This window comes from Mustela nivalis (assembly GCF_964662115.1).
Source record: "Mustela nivalis genome assembly, chromosome: 9".
NCBI lineage: Eukaryota > Metazoa > Chordata > Mammalia > Carnivora > Mustelidae > Mustela > Mustela nivalis.
The window spans coordinates 111,338,476-111,359,738 of record NC_139028.1 but is presented as its reverse complement, the minus strand read 5'-3'; the positions used below and the strand labels follow the sequence as shown (position 1 = coordinate 111,359,738).

The 21,263-nt window shown below is 52.4% G+C and overlaps 5 protein-coding genes across 11 annotated transcripts; 3 read left to right on the top strand and 2 right to left on the bottom strand.

The window, feature by feature from the left end:
* The first annotated feature begins 653 nt into the window (after positions 1 to 653).
* LRRN4CL (LRRN4 C-terminal like) lies at positions 654 to 2,854 on the top strand. Of its 2 annotated transcripts, none has more exons than XM_082748157.1 (2): positions 654 to 783; positions 1,356 to 2,854. In XM_082748157.1, the coding sequence occupies exon 2, from the start codon at positions 1,361 to 1,363 to the stop codon at positions 2,072 to 2,074; it is 714 nt and encodes a 237-aa protein (XP_082604283.1). In that variant the 5' UTR covers positions 654 to 783; positions 1,356 to 1,360; the 3' UTR covers positions 2,075 to 2,854. The 2 variants fall into 2 exon arrangements, with proteins under 2 accessions (XP_082604283.1, XP_082604282.1); XM_082748156.1 differs by having other exon boundaries at positions 672 to 800.
* Positions 2,855 to 5,212: 2,358 nt separating this feature from the next.
* Positions 5,213 to 8,140, top strand: UBXN1 (UBX domain protein 1). 2 transcript variants are annotated; one of them, XM_082748141.1, is made up of 10 exons: positions 5,213 to 5,390; positions 5,499 to 5,586; positions 5,726 to 5,779; positions 5,869 to 5,963; positions 6,060 to 6,129; positions 6,351 to 6,542; positions 6,637 to 6,688; positions 6,838 to 6,951; positions 7,645 to 7,837; positions 8,000 to 8,140. In XM_082748141.1, the coding sequence occupies exons 2-10, from the start codon at positions 5,528 to 5,530 to the stop codon at positions 8,047 to 8,049; spliced, it is 879 nt and encodes a 292-aa protein (XP_082604267.1). In that variant the 5' UTR covers positions 5,213 to 5,390; positions 5,499 to 5,527; the 3' UTR covers positions 8,050 to 8,140. The 2 variants fall into 2 exon arrangements, with proteins under 2 accessions (XP_082604267.1, XP_082604266.1); XM_082748140.1 differs by having other exon boundaries at positions 5,869 to 5,974; positions 6,059 to 6,129.
* A 3,001-nt stretch (positions 8,141 to 11,141) lies between these two features.
* Positions 11,142 to 11,874, bottom strand: UQCC3 (ubiquinol-cytochrome c reductase complex assembly factor 3). Its single transcript, XM_082748142.1, has 2 exons — positions 11,641 to 11,874; positions 11,142 to 11,554 (listed from the first exon to the last, which is right to left on the bottom strand). The coding sequence occupies exons 1-2, from the start codon at positions 11,758 to 11,760 to the stop codon at positions 11,405 to 11,407; spliced, it is 270 nt and encodes an 89-aa protein (XP_082604268.1). The 5' UTR covers positions 11,761 to 11,874; the 3' UTR covers positions 11,142 to 11,404.
* Positions 11,875 to 13,261: 1,387 nt separating this feature from the next.
* CSKMT (citrate synthase lysine methyltransferase) lies at positions 13,262 to 17,903 on the bottom strand. 5 transcript variants are annotated; one of them, XM_082748137.1, is made up of 5 exons: positions 17,818 to 17,903; positions 17,444 to 17,532; positions 17,219 to 17,351; positions 16,465 to 17,063; positions 13,262 to 14,183 (listed from the first exon to the last, which is right to left on the bottom strand). In XM_082748137.1, the coding sequence occupies exons 3-5, from the start codon at positions 17,283 to 17,285 to the stop codon at positions 14,178 to 14,180; spliced, it is 672 nt and encodes a 223-aa protein (XP_082604263.1). In that variant the 5' UTR covers positions 17,286 to 17,351; positions 17,444 to 17,532; positions 17,818 to 17,903; the 3' UTR covers positions 13,262 to 14,177. The 5 variants fall into 5 exon arrangements, with proteins under 5 accessions (XP_082604263.1, XP_082604262.1, XP_082604260.1 ...); XM_082748136.1 differs by lacking the exon at positions 13,262 to 14,183 and having other exon boundaries at positions 15,106 to 17,063; positions 17,219 to 17,370; XM_082748134.1 differs by lacking the exon at positions 13,262 to 14,183 and having other exon boundaries at positions 15,106 to 17,063.
* LOC309873113 (uncharacterized protein C11orf98) lies at positions 17,576 to 21,261 on the top strand. The gene is made up of 4 exons (XM_082748139.1): positions 17,576 to 18,025; positions 18,172 to 18,296; positions 20,731 to 20,828; positions 20,913 to 21,261. The coding sequence occupies exons 1-4, from the start codon at positions 17,987 to 17,989 to the stop codon at positions 21,020 to 21,022; spliced, it is 372 nt and encodes a 123-aa protein (XP_082604265.1). The 5' UTR covers positions 17,576 to 17,986; the 3' UTR covers positions 21,023 to 21,261.
* Positions 21,262 to 21,263: the final 2 nt, after the last annotated feature.

The window sequence follows — 21,263 nt, the reverse complement described above, 5'->3', positions numbered from 1 at the left end:
GGCATCCTCCCCGCCTTCCTGCATTGGAGGAGACTGTCTTGTTGGGGGGCTGCCTTCCGAGGGGGAAGGCCTCCAGACCTGGACTGCTCTAGGTACAGCTGTCTGTATTCATAGGCCTAGAAAGTCCAAGGAGAGAAAACCCATCCGGCCTACTCCATCCACGTGACTCTGGGGAGGGGGATCATTGCAGGGCGGGTCCGGAGAGCCAGGCTGCATCATTCCGGCCTCTGCACCCCTCCCTTTCTCTGTCCATTGGGAGGCAGAAGACAGGAAATGACTGCCATGGATGTGGTATGATTTTTACCAAAGCAGCATTTTGTAGCCCAGGCCTCATGCTGTCACAGCTGTTTTCTTCTCGGGTCCCAGACAGGTGGCCGTCTCTCCTCTGCGCCCCTCCTCATCCCTCCACATAGCTTGAGCCTTGTGAGTCTTGGCTCCTGGCTGCCTTCCACATTCCACTCCCATCTCAGAACCCAGGCATCCTGGCCTCCAGATGAAACAGCTGCTGTGACTCCCGGCCCCCCGCCCCCCCAATCCCTGGCCCCATGACTCAGGCTCTCTGAAGGGACCGGCCCCGCTTCTTGGCATTCACCGGGAAAGGGGGGTGGAGGGGGCCTGGCGGGGTGGGGGCTAGGTGGTGACATCACAGTGGAAGGGTATAAAAGCTTCGAGCCAAAACAGAATTGAAATTGAGGACACTGACAAAACCTGCCCGCAAGCCTGTGCTCCCGGGGTCGCCCCAGCCTCACGCCCACAGACCACTGGTGGGAGATTTGCACCGCGGTAAGACCTCTCGGCTGGTGAGGGGCTGCTGGGGCCCTGGGGGGGGGGGGCAGAGAGGTGAGGGTGGGCAGGGACTGGAGCTCTTTCAACAGGTGGGGAGGATGCTGAGGTCCTTAAGGTTCCCCCTCTATACCATCTCTTCTGTCTCATTTCTGTCACTTTCGGGTTTTTGTGTGTGTCGCTGACTGATAATTGTTTTACCGAGATCTTTGCTTTGGTTGACCGCTGGAAATTTTCCCACCTTTCTTCTCCAGGCTGAGTAAATCATTTCCTCTTCTTTTCCCCTCCAGAACTTCGCTTATTCATTAACCATTTCTGGGCCTTCACCCATTGCCGGTCACACCCCCATCTCGCGGGCAGCCCATGTGTTTGCCTCCCTCCCCCCAAAACCAAGTCCACAGCCGGTTCAGAAGTCGGTTGACAAATAAGTGTGTCTGCCCCTTCCCTCCTCTTTTCTGTTCTCTCATTGGCCCCCGCTGTGTGTCCCTGTCCCCAGAGGTTTCGTTGAGGGAGGGGGTCTAGGAGGAATGGGGTCTGGGCAGTCTTTACCTCTCCACCTCCCTCCCTTCCAGACTCCATGCCGGGCTCTCCCTGCCTTCTGTGTCTCCTGGCTGTCACCTTCTCCTTAGTTCCCAGAATGCGGCCCTTGGCCCCTCAAGATCTTATGGAAGAGGAGGAAGATGAGACGTCCCGGCCACCCCTGCCGCCTGTCCTCTGTGACTACGACAGCTGCCGGCACCTGCAGGTGCCATGCAAGGAGCTGCAGAGGGCTGGGCCCAGAGCCTGCCTGTGCCCTGGGCTCTCCAGCCCTGCCCAGCCGCCTGCCCCGCCGCGCCTAGGAGAAGTGCACGTGGTGGCCGAGGACGGAAGCGCAATGGTGCACTGGTGTGCTCCCTCCTCGCCCGTCCACCAGTACTGGTTGCTGCTTTGGGAAGACCGTGAGGCCACCTGGAAGGGGCCCCCGCTCAACTCCACGGTCCGCAGAGCAGAACTGAAAGGACTGAAGCCCGGGGGAGATTATGTCGTTTGCGTGGTGGCTGCCAACGGGGCTGGAGAAAGCAGTGTGCCTGGGACAGGTGGGGAGGGCCTCGAGGGGGTGGGCGGCCCGACTTTCGGGCCCTGCGGCAGGCTGGCCGTGCCCCCCAGACCCGTTACCCTGGTGCACACAGCCATCGGGGTGGGCACGGTGCTGGCCCTGCTGACCTGCTTAGCTCTGGTCTGGCATTTCTGCTTGCGTGAGCGCTGGGGCTGCCCCCACCGGCCGGCCTCCCAGCCTGCAGTAGGGCTCTGAAGCAGCCTGGGGGGGGCCTCTTGGGGCCCAGCTGAACCCAGGCTTGGAGAGGAGAGCTTAGCCTGGGTTTCCTGGGAGGAGGCGGCTGCTGCTGCTGCCCTGAGCAGCCCTGGGGTTGGGGGGCTGTTGAGGGGGATGCGTGGAGAGTAGAAGGCCAGGAGCCTGAGGCCCTATCTGAGTCTCAGTGCTCAGCCCCAGAACTTGTTCAGGTCCCAGACTTTCCGTCCTGCTCCAGCCTCAGATTTGGAAAGGAGCAGAGGGGGGGTGGCAACCTTTTCCTTAGAGGGCCAGATGGTAAATAACGTAGGCTTTGCAGTTCCAGACGATTAAAATCAAAGATAAAACGTAGGTACTTGTATAGCCACAGAACTGTGTAAAAACATAAAAACCATTCTTAGCTCCTGGGCCTTTCCTTTTCGGATCAGGCCCGGCCGTGTTAGGCCTGTTGGCTGCAGTGAGCAGTGAGCGGATCCCAATCCCCATCATATACCCTCAAAAGTGCCCTGTCACATTGGTGGCTTTGGTGGGCTTTTGAGAACAATTTGGGAGTTTGGGGCAAGACTGCTCCCTCTATTACCTTTCCTTTGGATATTGAAGGTGGGCACCCCTGTGTCAGAGTCCACCTGTGTCAGAAGTGGGTGGAAATGAATGACTGACAGAGGGCGGAGAACCATGCTGTCTGGGGCATTTCCCAGGAAATCCAAGGATTTCCCCCACTTTCCCTCAATCTGTGGCTGCTGTATATCCACTGTACCAACATTAAAGGAAATATAAAAGGAAGACATTTTCATTTTTCCTGATCCTTTTCATTTTCCTGTCTGCATACCTATGTCTCAGAGTAGCATATACTTTCATATTGATCTTTAAAATTAACTGGATGTAGGGGCACCTGGGTGACTCACTCAGTTGAGTGTCTGACTCTTGGTTTCCCGCCCAGGTCATGATCTCAGGGCTGTGAGATCAAGCCCCGCACCAGGCTCTGAGCTGGGCATGGAGCCTGCCTGAGATTCTTTCTCCCTCTGTCTCTCCTCCATCCCAGGAAATAAATAAAACCTTTAAAAAAATAAAAAATAGGGGTGCCTGGGTGGCTCAGTGGGTTAAAGCCTCAGCCTTCGGCTCAGGTCATGATCTCAGGGTCCTGGGGTTGAGCCCCACATGAGGCTCCTTGCTCAGCGGGAGCTTGCCTCTCCCTCTCTGCCCTACTCCCCTGCTCATGTTTTGTCTCTCTCAAAATGAATTTTAAAAAATCTTAAAAAAAAAAAAAAAAGACGTGGTATTATACAATTAAGGATTTTTTTTTTTTTTAATCGTTGGACCTCAGGATAGATTTAGAATATGTGTGTTCTCAGGGTGCCTGGGTGGCTCAGTGGGTTAAGCCTCTGCTTTCAGCTTCGTTCATAATCCCAGCGTCATGGAATCAAGCCCCACATCGGGCTCTCTGCTCAGCAGGGAGCCTGCTTCCCTCTCTCTCTCTCTCTGCCTGCCTCTCTGCCTACTTGTGATCTCTCTTTTAAATATAATCTTTAAAAAAAAAGAATGTATGTGTTCTAATACGCTTGCCATACTGTGTCCCGGTTTTATTTGCTTCCTGCATTTCCTCAGCATTTATTCATTTACAAATGAGGGGCCCCATCTCTCATTATTCAAGACATGCTCTTCGTATTCTCATTAACTCTTCACAGTCTTTTAAAAGATAGGATCACCGGGGAGGAGATGAGAAATTTGAAGTTCTAAATGGTTTGAAGCTGCAGGTAAGGAGCTGAGTTAGGATACCCAACTCCAAAGAAGGTGCTATTCACTCCACGATGGACAGGCAACCCAGCAGAGTGGTTTAGTGACTGCATACCGCATGGTTGTGGATCCTAGCTTGGCTACTTACCAGCTTTGTGACCTTGTCTCCTTTTTCTGTGTTTTCTGTGACTAGTAATAGCATAATCGTATAGATTGTTGTGATGATTGAATAGGTCTTAGTCCCATAAGTCTCTAGTGGAGCTGGGAGGTGGGAAGAATTCTGTCAAAGCAGAATTCCCTTAGAAAGCAAACCTTGGGGTCGGCTGGGTGGCTCAGTGGGTTAAAGCCTCTGCTTCCGGCTCTGGTCATGATCCCAGAGTCCTGGGATCAAGCCCCACACCGGGCTCTACTGCTCAGCAGGGAGCCTGCTTTCCTTCCTCTCTCTCTGCCTGCCTCTCTGCCTACTTGTGATCTCTCTCTGTCAAATAAATTAAAAAAAAAAAAAAAAAAAAAAAGAAAGAAAGAAAAGAAAAGAAAGCAAACCTGGGGTCCCGTCTCCCAAGTGACTGGGAGTTAAGCAGTACCACAGAAGAGGCGGGACATCCCAGGCAAAGGGACTGTTAGGTGCAAAGGGCCTGGAAGAGCAGGAGGGTCTGTTTCGCAATATGCACAAGTTAGCCGCAAATGGTGGGAGGTGAAACAGCGCACTAGCCAAGTTTCCATGGTACGGTCTTTTTTTTTTTTTTTTTTTTTTTAAGATTTTATTTATTTGACAGACAGAGATCACAAGTAGGCAGAGAGGCAGGCAGAGAGAGAGGAGGAAGGAGGCTCCCCGCTAAGCAGAGAGCCCCATGCGGGGCTCAATCCCAGCACCCAGGGATCACGACCTGAGCAGAAGGCAGAGGCTTTAACCCACTGAGCCGCCCAGGCACCCCTCCATGGTACAGTCTTGCCAGGCACCAAAAGGCAGTGCTTAGTTATTCTTTTTCAGAGAGGGCTCTAAACAAACAAACAAACAAACAAACAACAAATAAAACGGAGGAAACCAGCCTACTAGCACTTAAATTTCATCCTAAATGACTGGGGTGTCGGGAATTTTTAAGCAGGGAGGTGATGACAGGATCAGATAATTAATTGTGTTCTGCAAAGATGCCTTTGTCAGTGGGGCGGAAGATGGCTCAGTTCCCCGGAGAGGATGAGCTGGTCAAAGACCGTGTACATTTATTTCTATGGCTCCTCATCAACACTGCCAAATAGCATTCCAACCGGTCGACGGCTTTTACTTTCCGCCCACGGGTTTCGGGGCCGCACCCCCCTTCTATCCCACCGCCGCGGGGCGTGCCAGCTTGGCTGCGGGGCGGGGCGGGGCGGGGCGGGGGGGGGCGGGCCGTGCGCCTCTGGATCCGCGAGTCGGACGCGCCGCCCACCCCGCCCGCGCCGGGTCCAGGCGGCTGGGCCCGGGCGGTGCTTTCTGGCTCTCGGCGGCACCCGTCCACGCCCGCCTCCACGTGACCCAAACAGATCCGGGCACTTCCGTTTCCCTCGGCTTTCTTCTCGGCGGTGTCCGCTGAGGGTCCAGAGCCGGGTAAGTGAGAGAGCGCCCAGCTGGGGCGTCGGGGGCGGGACCGCGCGCGGGCCGGGGGCACCCCGCGCTGACCCCCCGCCCTGCGCGGTCCTTCTCGCCCTCCCCCAGATCCCCGCGGAAGCGGCGGCGGCGGCGCCATGGCGGAGCTGACGGCTCTGGAGAGTCTCATCGAGATGGGCTTCCCCAGGGGACGCGCGTAAGGCAGCCCCTCAAACCTTGGCCCGCGGGGATCGCGGACCTGTCTGGCCTTTCCCCTAGCCTGGCCTCAGGCCTCACGCCCCAGCCTGACCAGCACCATGGCTCGCGGGCGCTATTCACGGTGTTTCTGCCCCCAGGGAGAAGGCTCTGGCCCTCACAGGGAACCAGGGCATCGAGGCTGCAATGGACTGGTGAGCGCTCCGATGGGGTGGCAGGGGCCTGGGGGACTTCTGGGAGGGCCAGCGTCCGTGTTAACCTCCTTCCCGACCTTCCCTGCCAGGTTGATGGAGCACGAAGACGACCCCGATGTAGACGAGCCGCTAGCGACCCCCCTTGGACATGTCCTGGGAAGGGAACCCACCTCCCCGGAGCAAGGTGGCCCTGAACATCCTGACTGAGGAACACCGTGTTGGTTATTCACAAGGGCTTGAGGAGGATGAACGGGCAGTAACACTGATTGCTTGTTTGTAGGAACCGGCTCTGCTGCTGGAGAAGGCAAACCCATTTTGAGTGAAGAAGAGAGACAGGAACAGACTAAGAGGTACAGTAAGGACAGTCACATTTCTGAGGGTCACCTTCCACCTGTCCACAATACACAACTCTGATTAAAGAACCTGGAACTTAACACTCTTGGTCTGTCCTGTCTTGGCGGTTTCTTTCATCTCTCTTTGGGCACGTGTTCCCATATTTCATCTTGAATCCGTTATAAACTCACGCGATCTGTGTCCGTCTCTTTTGAGCTCTTTCTTTTGTGCAACACAGGATGTTGGAGCTGGTGGCCCAGAAGCAGCGGGAGAGGGAAGAAAGAGAGGAGCGAGAGGCTTTGGAGCGGGAACGGCAGCGCCGGAAACAAGGGCAGGAGTTGTCAGCTGCTCGACAGCGGCTTCAGGAAGATGAGATGCGCCGGGCTGCTGAGGAGCGGAGGAGGGAAAAGGCTGAAGAGTTAGCAGCCAGGTCTGGGTGATGCGGATGTTGGATAATAGATGAGATGGGAAGCTAGGTTTGCTTTGTCAACATCTGATCTGCTTTCTTCCTGTCTGCTTTCCAGACAGAGAGTCCGGGAAAAGATTGAGAGAGACAAAGCAGAGAGAGCCAAGAAGGTAGGTGATTGGGAAGACACTGGGGTAAAGAAGTAGGTGGGCTAGTAAAAAAAATTCTCTTTCCTAGCTTCAGAGGGAAAGGATAGGCATACGATGTTCCTCTTACAAGTGGCTGAAAGCTTGACCAGTGTTTTCCTTTGTCTTCCCAGTATGGTGGGAGTGTGGGTTCTCGGCCTTCTCCACCAACAGAGCCAGGTCCTGTTCCCTCCTCTCCCAGCCAGGAGCCTCCCACCAAGCGGGAATATGACCAGTGTCGCATACAGGTACTGATTCTGATTCCTGTCTTGCTTCTGGGATCCCCTTCATTGGCCTATAAGACACCTGACTCAGAGCTTTATTCAGTTAGGTTCTCTTTGCCAAACCTTTTCCTTCTTTGTAAGTGACTTTTGAAATCCTATCTCTTCTACTTTTGGAAAGATTTCAAACTTCTCTTGACCCAATCTTAATTTAAAACCGTATCTCTGCCTTACTCAGCAGTTACCTTTTTAGCAGTTGATGTTTTCACTTAGTTTATTACACAGCTATTTGCATGGTGGGCTATTTATGTATTTTTGTATGAACTTATCCTAGTGTTTGTTAAACTGTGAGAAAGCTGCAGTCTTACAGCCTTAGGGAAGCAAAGAAGTGGTGGTCCATCGGCTGCTTCATATAGTAATTATGCCGGTACAGTCTCTTTCTTTTTTTTTTTTTTAAGATTTATTTACTTATTTGACAGAGATCACAGGTAGGCAGAGAAGCAAACAGAGAGAGAGGAGGAAGCAGGCTCCTGCTGAGCAGAGAGCCCGATGCGGGGCTCGATCCCGGGACCCTGGGATCATGACCTGAGCGAGGCCTTAACCCACTGAGCCACCCAGGCGCCCCTGGTTCAGTCTCTTGATGCAGTTCTTGTTTTCCTTATTTGGGCACCACACTCAGTTTTGATGCTCACAGCACTGTGTTTCTCACTTGCCCTCCAGGTCAGGCTGCCAGATGGGACCTCACTGACCCAGACGTTCCGGGCACGGGAACAGCTGGCAGCTGTGAGGCTCTACGTGGAGCTCCACCGCGGGGAAGAACCTGGGGGAGGCCAGGACCCTGTGCAGTTGCTCAGTGGCTTCCCCCGGCGGGCCTTCTCCGAGGCGGACATGGAACGGCCTCTGCAGGAGCTGGGTATGACACCTGGGACCAGGAACAGGGGTTGGGGGAGGGAAGGGAATGCCCAAGAAAGGAAGGAATGCCAGAAGACACTTGGAGGAGATGGCGCGAGGCCAGAAAATTGGGGGGCAAAAGGCAAGGATCTTTGTGGTCAAAGCTGTCTTCTTCAATCTTCAGGACTTGTGCCTTCTGCTGTCCTCATTGTGGCCAAGAAATGTCCCAGCTGAGAGGCCTTTATCCCACCATCCCTCTCTGACCTCTTCGTCTTTGATAAAGCACTGACATCTCCTTCCTAATAAATAGACCCTGAGTTCTGTATGTGCCTGACTCCTTCCTGAATGGCTGGGAGGGACAAAATTAAGGCAGAGGAAGAAGCCAAAAGGGAAGGCATTTAGGATAGGCCCTATTTTTCATCTTGATGTTTTTTTTTTTGTTCTTTAAGGTTTTATTTATTTTTGTGACAGAGAGAATGAGCGTGGGGGAGAGGCAGAGGTAGAAGCAGACTCCCTAATGAGCGGCAAGTCTAATGAGGGTATCAATTCCAGGATCCTGGAATCATGACCTGAGCCAAGGGCAGATGGTTAACCGACTGAGCCACCCAAGTGCTCCTTTTAAAAGATTTTTTTATGTATTCATTTTGAGAGAGACAGCAAGAAAACGCGCAGGGGAGGGGACAGGGGCAGAGGGAGAGGCAGGCTCCCCGCGAGCAGGGAACTCCATGAGGGGCTCCATCCCAGGACGCTGAGATCACAACCTGAGCTGAAGGCAGACATTTAAAGATTTCATTTATTTGACAGACAGAGATCACAAGTAGGCAAAGGGGCAGGCAGAGAGAGAGGGGGAAGCAGGCTCTCCGCTGAGCAGAGAGCCCGATGTGGGGCTGGATCCCAGGACCCTGGGATCATGACCTGAGCCAAAAGCAGAGGCTTTAACCCACTGAGCCACCCAGGGGCCCCTGAAGGCAGACACTTGACCCACTGAGCCACCCAGGTACCCCTCAACTAAAGCTTCTAACAAACTTGGTAACAATATCTGGTTTTTATTTGCTTGGGAAGTTGAGAGGGGAGAATTGTTGGGGTTGGGGAGTACAATGGATAGCACTCTTTGCTCCTATAGGTAAAAAGCAGTGCATAGGCCTGAAATCCTTATTCCTATGCCTTTTTCTTTTTTCACTGTCCACCTGCCCCTGCCTTGACTTCTTGAAGCAGCCAATTTACCTCTGTAGTAAAATAAGGACAATAGTACCTGTTAATTCAGATTATTGTGGGTGTTATATAATGGTGATGGGGGCTTTAGCACACTGCCTGGCACCTAATAAATTTCCAGTAACTATTAGCTACCTAAAGGGTAATTAAAAATATATATATTTATTTATGACAGAACATGAGCAAGGGGGAGGGTAGAAACAGGCTCAATCCTAGGACCCTGGGATCATGACCTGAGCTGAAGGCAGAGGCTTAATGGACCAAGCCATCTAGGCCCCCCTAAAAGGGTAATTTTTTTTTTAATGTAGCCATTCACAAATGGCCAGAGGAGCAATGCAGTGACCTTTCCAAGTGCATTTCCTCCTCACTAAAAAGCACTGAGTACTTACTATGCACCGCACAGTTTTAACTGCTGTATTAACTGAGATAAAAAGGCAGTTACCTGGGAATAGGTGCAAGTATGCCCTTTTAGAGACTGGGACACCAAAGCACGTGGCTTGCTGAAACCAACACAGGTAACCAACAGCAGAACCTGGGCACACCTGGGGAAGCCTGACTGTAGGGCTCAGGCTCTCAACCTCCAGGCTCCCGGCTCATAGCCCCTCAGTGCTGCTGATCCCCTCACTCTAATGCTCCCTCAAAGAGCTGCTAACCTTTCCCCTCTCATTCCCAGGCTCAGAAAGAGGCCACAATTAAACTGAAGATCACACATAACAAATGTGTTTGGCTTAGGGGTTCACCATCCACCAACTGAAACAGCCCCAGTGCTGCCATCTGGGTTTGGACCTCAGTGTTATCAAGCTATACTTACTGTTCTGGCCTTTTTTCTTTTTTCCTTCAATTGAAATCTTGCTTGGAACCCCAGGATGTAAGATAGACAACAGGTGTACCTGGGTGGCTCAGCTGGTTAAGGGTCTCTTAGCCTTGGCTCAGGTCATGATCTTGGGGTTGTGAGATTGAGTCCCCCCACTTCCCACCACCTGCACTGAGCAAAGAGTCTGCCTATGACTCCCTTTCACCCTCCCCACCAGGGTTTTTCTTTCTTTCTTTCTTTTTTTTTTTAAGATTTTTTTTTTTTAATTTATTTATTGACAGAGAGAAATCACAAGTAGATGGAGAGGCAGGCAGAGAGAGAGATAGGGAAGCAGGCTCCCCGCTGAGCAGAGAGCCCGATGCGGGACTCGATCCCAGGACCCCGAGATCACGACCTGAGCCGAAGGCAGCGGCTTAACCCGCTGAGCCACCCAGGTGCCCTCCACCAGGGTTTTTCAAATAAATTTTTTTAATTAAATGTTTTATTTATTTGTCAGAGAGAGCACAAGCAGGGGGAGCAGCAGGCAGAGAGAGAAGGATGCGGGACTCAATTCCAGGACCCCCGGATTTCGACCTGAGCTGCAGGCAGACACTTAACTGAGCCCCCAGGCGTCCCTCAAATAAATCTTAAAACAAAACAAAACAAAACAAGAAACCCCACAGACAACAGGGAGTGAATTTGTTGACTTGGATGTGGGGTGTGACCCAAATGCCAGCTTTATTTCCTCACTTCAGTGGCATCTGCAAGAGAGCCATGACTAGATTCAGACACTGAACTACCTTGAAATCCTTGGAAGGAGAACCCCTCCCCTACCTTTATTGAAGTGATGGTCTGTGCCAAGCAATGCACTTTACATTTCCAAGTTAATCTTTTTACAACAACCTTCAAGATACTTAACACCTTTTATGAAACAGCACTGAGGCTCAGAAAGGTTTTGTAATAGGCAGGACTTTAATCAAGATCTGTCTGACTTAAAGCACACTCCTTTCGCTCAGCAATTTAAATTGGCCTCCAAGGGTTCGGTAGCCACAGAAAGCATCACCGCACATGCTAAATACCAACAGCCCCTCTCCAACCTCACCCAAAGTGTCCTCCATGGGCATCTACTGCTACAGGATTTTCCAGGATAGTTCTGATTTCGAGAACGTCTCCTGGTTATCACCGAAAGGCCCCTCAGACCACATGACCTGGCTTGCGTTTGGAAAACGTGGTCGTTGCAGGACCGGTGGGACCCACAGTCATCCGCGTCCCCTACACGGATCCCCAGAACACTCTAGACACAGGCGTCAGACCGCAGGGCTCACTGACCGGACGGAGGAACGTGATTTATTGGTTCCTTCAGTTAGCCACATCCCACGCCCTGGCCCGCGACGCAGGACGGACTATCAGTGCAGCGTCTGCGGGTGGCGGCGGGACGTGCTCACCCCGCAGCGGCTCCCGGGGTCTCAACGAGGCCTGGGCGCGGCATCCCGGGTCCGGACTCCCTACCGGGCCTACGGAGGAGAAAGGCAGCGCCGGACTCCTGCGCGGGAGCAAGGTGCCAGCGCCGAGGGAGGTCCAGGCTCACGCTGACCTCCCGCCGCCGCCGACCATCCAGTTCTTCCTCCAGGCCACGTTCTCCTGCGTGGTCGCTGCCTCCTGCAGAGTGGCCAGCACTAACTCTTTGGTTCTGGTCGCCTCGTCTCTGCGCCGGGGGTCCTGCTCGGGTATCTCCTGCGGGTAGGAAGGTTCGCCGTCCTGACCCCCCAGCCCGGGGCTCTCCGCCCGCCCGCCCCACCTCGCACCCGCGTTACTCCCACCTTCAGCATCGCCTGCTTCTTCTCCTCTCCCGGGGTCACGAGGACAAAGAGCGCGGAGCCCACGCCAGCCCCCGCGCCCAGAAGGGCACCCACGATCAGCGCTTTGCGTAAAGTCTCCATGGCCGACCGCGCCACCGGCGACGGGGCCCTCTGTAGCTTTCGCCGCCTGGAAGCCGTCCCCGGCGTCTCACTGCCTCCCGCGCAGGCTAGAGCGGCCCGCAGCGGAGACCATAGAGAAGGAGCCGGGCTAGAGAGGGCCTGGTCGGCCCAAAGCGCTTGGGTGTGAAAGGGCTGGTTTAGCTGGGGAAGTGGAGCGTGTCCCGAAGCGTTGGCATCGAGGGCCAAGCTCTGGGCTCACTGTCAGGAAATTCAAAACGGAATTGTCGGCCTGGTTGCTGTGGGGTTTGCAGTTGCCCAGTTCTGAAATTTCCAGGTCGATTCTGTGTTTCCTACAATGATTTGTGCGTTTTCAGAGCAGCAGGTACTGGACAGCCAGATGCTTACACACATCAATCTACTCATCCCCTCCAAATTCCCTCAATTTATGAATAAAAACCCAAAGTCAAGTGTACTGGGTGGGGAAAAAATACTTTTTCTTTTTAATTTTATTTTTAAGTAACGTTCGCACCTATTGTGGGGCTCGAACTCACCACCCGGAGATCATGAGTGGTAGGCTCCACCGCTGGAGCCAGCCAAGTGCCCCTGTTAAAATTGTTAAAAGTAAATTTGTTGGAAGCGCCTGGGTGGTTCACTCAGTTAAGCATCTGCCTTTGGCTCAGGTATGATCTCAGGCTTCTGGGATGGAGCCCCACATGGGGCTCCCGGCTCAGCTGGAGTCAGCTTCTCCCTCTCCCTCTGCCCCTCCTCTCGTGCTCTATCTCTCAAATAAGTAAATAAAATATTTTATAAAAAAGAGTAAATGTGGGGTGCCTGGGTGGCTCAGTGGGTTAAAGTTTCTGCCTTTGGCTCAGGTCATGATCTCAGGGTCCTGGGATCCAGCCCCACAGAGGGCTCTCTGCTCAGCGGGGAGCCTGCTTCCTCCTCTTTCTCTGCCTGCCTCTCTGCCTACTTGTGATCTCTGTCTGTCAAATAAATAAATAAAATCTTAAAAAAAAAAAAACCTAAAGAAAAAAAAAAGTAAATGTGCTGTTTTTCTTATCATGGTATACTCTTTTTTTTTTTTCTAAAGATTTTATTTATTTATTTATTTATTTGAGAGAGAGACAGTGAGAGAGAGCATGAGCGAGGAGAAGGTCAGAGGGAGAAGCCGACTCCCCATGGAGCTGGGAGCCTGATGCAGGACTCGATTCCGGGACTCCGGGATCATGACCTGAGCGGAAGGCAGTCACTTAACCAACTGAGCCACCCAGGCGCCCCTCATGGTATACTCTTGCACCCGCCTCTGTCACCCCCTGCCAGTAAAACCTCTGAATTTGGAGTAACATACTGAGTTCTAGTTTGGAAAAGAAAGCATTTTTTACGTGGGTAACTCTGGGCAAGTCATTCAAGTTATTTGTCCCCTGTTTTCTGCATCAGAAAATAGGGCTAATGATAGAATCTATCTCATAGTTTCTAGGATAATTAAATGAGATTATATGTAAGGCATTTAACACTGTTCCTGTCAAATTGTTAACACCATATAAATATTTGTTAAATAAGACACAAAGAAGCATGTCAAATCAGGAGACCCAGGAACCAAAGGAATCAAGAAATTTCAAGTTTGTTGGCAAAGTTCTTCCCTCAGTCCCAGGGCTTTCATCCAGATGCTCTTGTTGACCCCTACCCCTCCCGCCTTTCTCAGCTGTCACCCAGGGAGTGAGGAGACATATTCCCATATCCCTCCAGGGAGGAGGTATTCCTCCACCTGGGGATTTTCCCCTCCCCTGGAAGGCCCATAATCTCCTAGCTTTTCATTCTCTTCTCAGAAGTGATTAAGGGGCCAGGCTCCAAAGATTAAAGGAGCCGTCTCTACAGGGTACTGAGCAGGGGTACTCCACTTGGAATTCAACCACTACACGCTCCAAGGATTTGCACCCATGGCCCTTGTGCCAGGGAGCAGTGAGGATGGGCCTTGGCCTAGAGATTGCCCAGGCTCCTCCCAGCATCCAGAAAGTTCTCGGCTGATGAACCCTCTGCGGATGGACAGAGGAGAAATTGTCAGGGTTGAAGGTCACCAGGATGCTCAGGTTAGTACTTCCCCACCCTGTGCTTCGGCTGCTGGCTCCTCCTCCCACTTGGTCCAAGCGCCCTGCTATCCCGATTCAGGCTGTCTCTCAAAAGACCCCCCTGCCCTCCATCGTGGTGGAAGCCTCTGAGGTGAGTGAAGACAGCGGGGAGCTTGGCTGGCCACATGACGAGCTGTTGCTGCTCACCGATGAGGAAGAGGAGGCCGAGGTCTTCTTCCAGGACCAAAGTGAAGAGCCAGGTGAGGGAGGCAGCTGCTCCAGTGCAGCCATTGTGACGGGGATGTTCTGGGCAGGACTGAGATGGAAAACTTACTTGTGTCCCCGTACAGGCAAACAGTAGGTGCTTAGGAACTAGACCTGAAAAGGATTAGAGGTGCAGAGAAATTCAAGGTGTCTGGCAAAGTTGAACTTTAGAGGGAAATTCTGATGTCAGATGGGTGATGACTTTTAATTATTTTTTTTTAAAGATTTTATTTATTTATTCGACAGAGAGAGATCACAAGTAGGCAGAGAGGCAGGCAGAGAGAGACAGAGAGGAGGAAGCAGGCTCCCGGCCAAGCAGAGAGCCCGACACGGGACTCGATCCTAGGACCCTGAGATCATGACCCGAGCCGAAGGCAGTGGCTTAACCCGCTGAACCACCCAGGCGCCCCAACTTTTAATTATTTTTAATTGCTTAAAATATTCAGTTTGGGGCGCCTGGGTGGCTCAGTCACTTAAGTGTTTGCCTTCAGCTCATGATCCCAGAGTCCTGGGATCCAGTCCTGCACCAGGCTCCTTGCTCATTGGGGACCCTGCTTCTCCCCTGCCTGCTGCTCCTCCTGCTTGTGCTTACTCTCCCCCCGGCCCCCCTCCCTGTGTCAAATAAATAAAATCTTAACCCACTGAACCACCCAGGTGCCCCTAAATAAAATCTTTTTTAAAATGTTCACATTGTTTGTTGTGTGGGGGGGAAATCATCCTAAATCAACAGAGATAAGTTACATTTTGGATGCTTTATCTTTTTTTTTTTTAAAGATTTTATTTATTTATTTGACAGAGATCACAAGTATGCAGAGAGGGAGGCAGAGTTGGGGAGTGGGGCGGGGCGGCAGGGGGAGGCAGGCTCCCTGCTGAGCAGAGAGCCCAATGTGGGGGCTCCATCCCAGGACCCTGTGATCATGACCTGAGCCAGATGATTAATGAATTGAGCCACCCAGGCTGCCCTGAAATTAGCCTCTTAATTATAGTTGCTATATTACTTTTTCTAATAACAAAAAACACACAAATTTGTTTCATCTTTTTTTTTTTTTAAGATTTTATTTATTTATTTGACAGAGAGAGATCACAAGCAAGCAGAGGCAGGGAGGGGGATAGCAGGCCCTCCACCGAGCAGAAAGCCCGAGAATGTGGGGCTCAACCCCAGAACCCTGAGATCATAACCCAAGCCAAAGGCAGAGGCCCAACCCACTGAGCCACCCAGATGCCCGTTTCCCTATTTCAAAGTCAGTAACAGGGCTGCCTGTGTGGCTCAGTCGTTAAGCATCTGCCCTCAGCTCACCCTCTCTTGCTATCTGTCATAAATAAAATCTTAAAACTGAGTAAATAAATAGCATTTTTTAAAAAGTCAGTAATAGATCAGAAATATTTTTCACCCTTAATGGGCTCTTCCAACTTCTTTTTCCCCCAGGCTGGACTTGGAGCCCACTGGACCCCAGATCTCCCTTAAGAACCTTTAACCCAGAACGTGGCTGGGGGCAGGAATACGGAGAACAAGAGGTCTCCTGGATTCCTGAGGACACAGACTATCATGAAGCCTCCAGTCCCTGTCCTCTGTGGAAGCCAGCAGCAGGCTCCCATGTTTGTCAAAGCTGTTTTGTGGAAAATTCACATCTCCTGCCTCCCAGAAGCTTTGAGGGTAAGTCTCCTTCGGTCTCCCTCAACATTTTGGTGATTTGTTGAGGCCGTTCTGTGGGTTCTTTCAGTCTTCCCCCTTCTATAGGTGAGGCCACTAGGTCACACAAGTCGGTCTGTACTGGGATTTGGATTAAGAAGGCCTTGATTAAAAAACTCCTCTAATGGGGGCACCCTGGTGGCTCAGTCGGTTAAGCATCTGACTAGGGTTTCAGTTCACGTCATGATCTCAGGGTTTTAAGATGGAGCCCTGATTTGGGTTCTGCACTGGCTTGGGATTCTCCCTCTCTCTAGAATAAATAAATCTAAGAACAAGCAATCAAAACCCAAAGTCCTCAAAATAACCCACAAAACCCCCACAAAACTCCTGTTTTTAGGAGTTCCAGTTTATTGGGGCTGGGGAATGAATCACTGTACCTTCTCTATTTAGCACCCCTCTGTGCCTGCCATTGCTAAATGCTCCATATTTCACCCATCATCATCCGTAATCCCCTAGCTCCGGGTTATTATTTCTACCCTGCTGTCAGTTCGTGAACCAGGGGACAGAAACATTCCATACTCTGTGTACCCAACTAGTAAATGTGGAAGCCAGGCCTCAAATCCTCGCTTCCCAGCCATCTTACAAAGTTGAAAAGCTGTCCATCGCCCTCCTCACCCAACAGAAAAATTTGGGTCAGGACTGAGGGCTTTAATGAGAGCCTTGAACCAAGTAAGCAAAGTAAGTAATGCCCCCAAAAGGGCCTACCTCCTGCACAGTCACCCTCCAGCCTGGGGACCTTTGCTCCAGGTAGGGAAGCCGCACATCAGGATCCTCGTCTGAGAACTGAATCAGGGTCCCCTGGGGGCTTAGGACCCTGAGGCACTCTGACAGAAGCTGGTAAGCTCCCTGCGGACCACCACGGGCAACAGCATCCCAGGTGCCCTTATCCAGCACTAGGTGGAAGGAGCCTGAGGAAGCCACTGGCTCCAGGTTCTGGGCATCAGCCTGCATAAAGTGGAGTCTGGAGGCAGGATGCCCAGGACACAGGGGTGTTTGGCCTTCGCCACCTTCCAGGAGACGCTTCATGTGGGCAATAGCCACAGGGGAGAAGTCCACCCCCAGCACATCCACGGGATGTGGGCACTGGGTGTAGAGGCCTGTACACAGACTGGAGGTCCCACAGCCCACGTCCAACACCCGCGGTGGGCAGACAGCCGATGTCTCCTGCAGGAGCGGCAGTAGCAACCCCTGGGTTTCCTCATACCCAAAGAACCAGTCGAACGTGGGGAGGTGGCCTTTTTGGGTATCGGCATGGAGCTTATCCCAGAGGCGACGGTCAGCCAGGCAGCTACCAGCCAGGGAGCCTGTGGACACGAGTGGAACACATGTGTCACCCACCGGCCTAGTTCCATCAATATGCTGCAGAAACGGTGCAATGTACCCTGGGGTTCGAATCAGTTTCAGGGTCTAGTCTCCCAGGTCACTAAGAACCCTCCCTCCCACTATCCACCTTCCCTACCCGCCAAAGCACGGCGCGCCCCAGCCGCCAGGGTCGCCACGTGGAGGGTTCGGCGCAGCGCGGCCATCTGGAGATCCCGGCAAGGTCGGCCAGAGAGCCTTCCGCGAAATGCCGCCCGCACGCCCGCAGGAGCCTGAGGTCCAACAGAAGAGCTGCAAATTCCGCTTTGTGGAATAACGCGTACCGCCTAACAACCACCTCGAAAAAAAGAACGCGGACACACACCTATTAGGGTACGATCGTCCTTTATTGTTTGCAACGGGCAGTTAAAGAGGGGACGCGACTGCTCCGGCTCCAGGGGCGGTTCCAAAGACCTGAAATCAAAGGAGAAGGTGTGAGCGCACGAAGGAGGAGCCTGCAGAACCTCCGTTCCGCCACGCTTCTCGGAAGCCGTGTCCCGGCGCTTGAGGATAGAACCGGCGGACTGGTGCCGCGGGCACCGAAGACATGACGCCGAGGGGACCAGAGCCCTTTCCCTCTGCCTCCGTACATTACGGGGACCGGGACCGCACACCCGACCCCCGCCAAGAAAAGGAGGGTGCGCAGACCTCGCCCAGAACCCCCACCCTGGCACCCAGCTCCGCAACCCAGACGCTAACCGCTTCTGTCCCTCCTCCGCGAAAGGCGGGTAGCACTGCCGAGCACCTTTATATAGGCTCAGGACCCGCCCCCTAGCTGCTATTGGCTCTCGGAGGCTGAGGGGCGGGACCGACGCTCACGTTACGCAGAGCCGCGACACCGTCTGGGAGTCAGGTTCGCTGCGCAGCCATGGGGGCTCCCGGCGGAAAGATCAACCGGCCCCGAACGGTGATTGTGGGGGAGCCCCGACTTTGTTTCCTCAAGCATCCTGGGGGCCTCTCATCTCTCCAGAGATGGGACCTGTGGGCTGGAGTCGCCGGGTGCGGGGTCCCGGGTCGCGACTTCCGTCTGATTAGCATCTTCCTCCCCCTTAGGAGCTGAAGAAGAAGCTGTTCAAGCGACGGCGGGTGTTGAACCGGGAGCGGAGACTGAAGCACCGGGTGGTCGGGGCTGTGATAGACGAAGGGCTGATCACGCGGCACCACCTGAAGAAGCGGGCGTGAGTGCCAGACCCTCTTCGCTTTGCTCCCGACCGAGTCCTCTTACCCCGTCCTGCCCCCTTTCCCCGTCCTGCCGAGCGCCCCAGCAAGTATCCGCTCTGCTTTGCGTGTGCACTGGCGTTTACATAAGTAACGTTTGTGCCTCCACTCTGCTGGCCCGTCACAGGACCGGTAGCCCACAGCCTCTCTGGGTCTTGGACCCCACCAAAAATGTAAGAACTGCCCAGTCATCCACCTCCCCAGGTAACTTTATTGTACGTCCACATGGATTTTTTATAAATAAGTTTAAAGCACACACGGGACGCCTGGGTGGCTCAGTCTGTCAAGTGTCTGCCTTCAGCTCAAGTCATGATCCTAGGGTCCTGGGATTGAGTCCTGCATCAGGCCCTCGCTCAGCTGGAGCCTGCTTCTCCCTCTGCCTGCTGCTCCCCCTGCTTGTGCTCTCTCTTTGACAAATACATAAGATCTTTAAAAAAAAAAAAAAAAAAGCACATTAGTGTGCATGTACTCAATTCTCACAAAAGTACCTGTAGGATTTTGTACTTTCCAAGCCCCCGCCCCGCCTCCCAGCCTTGGGGAAGACTTCCCATCCCTTTCTTCCACTGATTTTTTCATCGTAAATACAGTTTTGTGGTGTAATAAATATTTGGTTTGATTGCAGGCACAGAGGTTCTAAAAGCCTTAGAATTTCCTGAGTGATAGGAGTGTCAATTATGCCCCCTCCAGCCCCTTTTGAGCACACCTTGGTTTATGCTAATATAACCTAAGGTGGGGCTGGTCTCCAGAAAGACCAGGTGATGAGATTGGGAATTTAAGCTCCACCCACCTGGGAAGATTAAGTTCTGTAAAAACTCTTGAATAATAGAGATTTGAGGAGCTTCCTGGTTAGTGAATGGGAGGAGGTTCAGGGAAAGTGGGGAGAGTATGGAAATGCCGGGACCTTAACCTGTGCGTCTCTTCCATTTGGCTGTTCCTGAATCTCATTCTTTTACCATAAATAAGTAAATGCAAGTAAATGTTTTCCTGAGTTCTGTGAGCTGTTTAGCAAATTGAGTCTGAGAAGGGGATCTTGAGAACCTTGATTTATAGGTGGTCATTCAGAAGTACACCATCTGAAGTGGGGGGCAGTCTTTTGAGACTGAGCCCTCAGCCTGTGGGTTTTTTTTTTTTTTTAAGATTTTATTTATTTATTTATTCGACAGAGAGAGATCACAGTAGACAGAGAGGCAGGCAGAGAGAGAGAGAGGGAAGCAGTCTCCCCACCGAGCAGAGAGCCCAACGCGGGACTCGATCCCAGAACCCCGAGATCACGACCGGAGCTGAAGGCAGCGGCTTAACCACTGAGCCAACCAGGCGCCCCAGCCTGTGGGTTCTGATGTTCTCTCCAGGTAGAGGTGTCAGAACTTAGTCAAATTTGCAGGATTCTCAGTTGGTGTCTGCGGAATTTGAGAATGCCTTGATGTGGGACAAGCCCCACACCTTTCTGGTGTCAGAAGTATTGAAAAGAGGAGTACCTGGCTGTCTCAGTTAATAGCGCATGCGACTTTTTTTTTTTTTTTTTCAAAATTTTTATTTACTGGGGAGGCTGAGTGGTTCTGTCAGTTAAGCGTCTGCCTTTGGCTCAAGTCAAAGGATCCAGAGATGGGGTCCAACATCTGGCTCCCCGCTCCTTCTGCCGGCTGCTCCCCTGGCTTGTGCGTGCTCTCTCTCTCTTTCTCTCACTGTGTCAAATAAATAAATCAAAAGAAAAGAAAAAAAAAAAAGATCATGACCTGAGTGGAAGGCAGACACTTAACGTGCCTGAGCCACCCAGATGACCCGAGCATGCAACTCTTGATTTCAGGGTCGTGAGTTCAAGGCCCATGTTGATTGTGGAGCCCACTTAAAACATAAAAATATTGAAAACAGAGGAGAAAAATAGCTTTCCCTTACAAGTTTCTGCCATATACCAAATTTTAACATTTAATGGTGAGTACTTTATATATGTATGGGAGTAGTACTAAGAATGTTAATGGCTAAGTGTTGGAGAGATTGAACTCACTACCTCAGAGCCCAGATCTGCAGTCTTTTTACTTGAATCCAAAGATGTTTTCAAAAAGACAAAACAAAAAGAAACCCCAAACAAAGACTTTTTCTTTCTTTCTTTTTTTTAAAAATATTTTATTTATTTATTTGGTAGACAGAGATCACAAGTAGGCAGAGAGGCAGGCAGAGAGAGAGAGGAAGAAACAGGTTCCCCGTCAAGCAGAGAGCCCGATGCGGGGCCTGATGCGGGGCTCGATTCCAGGACCCTGGGACCACGACCTGAGCCGAAGGCAGAGGCTTTAACCCACTGAGCCACCCAGGCACCCCTCAAAGATCTTTTCAATACCCAGAACCAACCCATGCTGATTCAGGTTAACCTGGATATCCTTGCTCCAACCACCCCTTCAGGTCCAGCGCACGTGCCAACATTACTCTCTCTGGGAAGAAGCGCAGAAAGCTCCTCCAGCAGATCCGGCTGGCCCAGAAAGAGAAAGCAGCCATGGAAGGTGAGGCCGGGTCACAGAGTGGGGGTGAGGGGGCAGCCTGGATTCCTTGGGGTTCTTCAATGCTTCCTCTTTCCTTTTGCTCAGTGGAAGCCCCCGCCAAGCCAGCCAGGACTAGTGAACCGCAGCCCAAGCGGCAAAGGAAGACCAAAGGCCCCCAGGATGTAGACATGGAGGACCTTGAAGATGAGAGCTGAATCTCTCACCCCTTGCCCCCGAAGGTTCTCAGCGGGAGCCGGAAGGACTCTGGTGGTTTCAGAGGACTTTGGAGGAAGCATTGCTCCTTTTCATTCTCCTCAGACGCCTCTTCCTTGATGGCCTCATCACCGGCCCTGGAGAGCTGTGTTGAGAGGACGAGAGAGGAGAAGAGAGGCTGGAGAATGGGGCTCCCTCGCAGTCAGCTCCGCTTGTAATAAAGCCCTAGAGGTCTCCCGGAGA

What these genes read in the sequence shown, in the direction of transcription:
- UQCC3 (XM_082748142.1), bottom strand. Translation starts at nt 11,760, where the DNA reads ATGGAGACTTTACGCAAAGCGCTGATCGTGGGTGCCCTTCTGGGCGCG. An exon ending in AGAAGCAGGCGATGCTGAAG is followed by an intron (nt 11,555 to 11,640) that starts GTGGGAGTAACG and finishes TCCTACCCGCAG; the next exon opens with GAGATACCCGAGCAGGACCC.
- LOC309873113 (XM_082748139.1), top strand. Translation starts at nt 17,987, where the DNA reads ATGGGGGCTCCCGGCGGAAAGATCAACCGGCCCCGAACG. An exon ending in AGATCAACCGGCCCCGAACG is followed by an intron (nt 18,026 to 18,171) that starts GTGATTGTGGGG and finishes CCTCCCCCTTAG; the next exon opens with GAGCTGAAGAAGAAGCTGTT. An exon ending in AGAGAAAGCAGCCATGGAAG is followed by an intron (nt 20,829 to 20,912) that starts GTGAGGCCGGGT and finishes CCTTTTGCTCAG; the next exon opens with TGGAAGCCCCCGCCAAGCCA.
- LRRN4CL (XM_082748157.1), top strand. Translation starts at nt 1,361, where the DNA reads ATGCCGGGCTCTCCCTGCCTTCTGTGTCTCCTGGCTGTCACCTTCTCC.
- CSKMT (XM_082748136.1), bottom strand. Translation starts at nt 17,285, where the DNA reads ATGGCCGCGCTGCGCCGAACCCTCCACGTGGCGACCCTGGCGGCTGGG. An exon ending in GGCGCGCCGTGCTTTGGCGG is followed by an intron (nt 17,064 to 17,218) that starts GTAGGGAAGGTG and finishes TCGTGTCCACAG; the next exon opens with GCTCCCTGGCTGGTAGCTGC.
- UBXN1 (XM_082748140.1), top strand. Translation starts at nt 5,528, where the DNA reads ATGGCGGAGCTGACGGCTCTGGAGAGTCTCATCGAGATGGGCTTCCCC. An exon ending in AGACAGGAACAGACTAAGAG is followed by an intron (nt 6,130 to 6,350) that starts GTACAGTAAGGA and finishes TGTGCAACACAG; the next exon opens with GATGTTGGAGCTGGTGGCCC. An exon ending in ACGGCCTCTGCAGGAGCTGG is followed by an intron (nt 7,838 to 7,999) that starts GTATGACACCTG and finishes TTCAATCTTCAG; the next exon opens with GACTTGTGCCTTCTGCTGTC.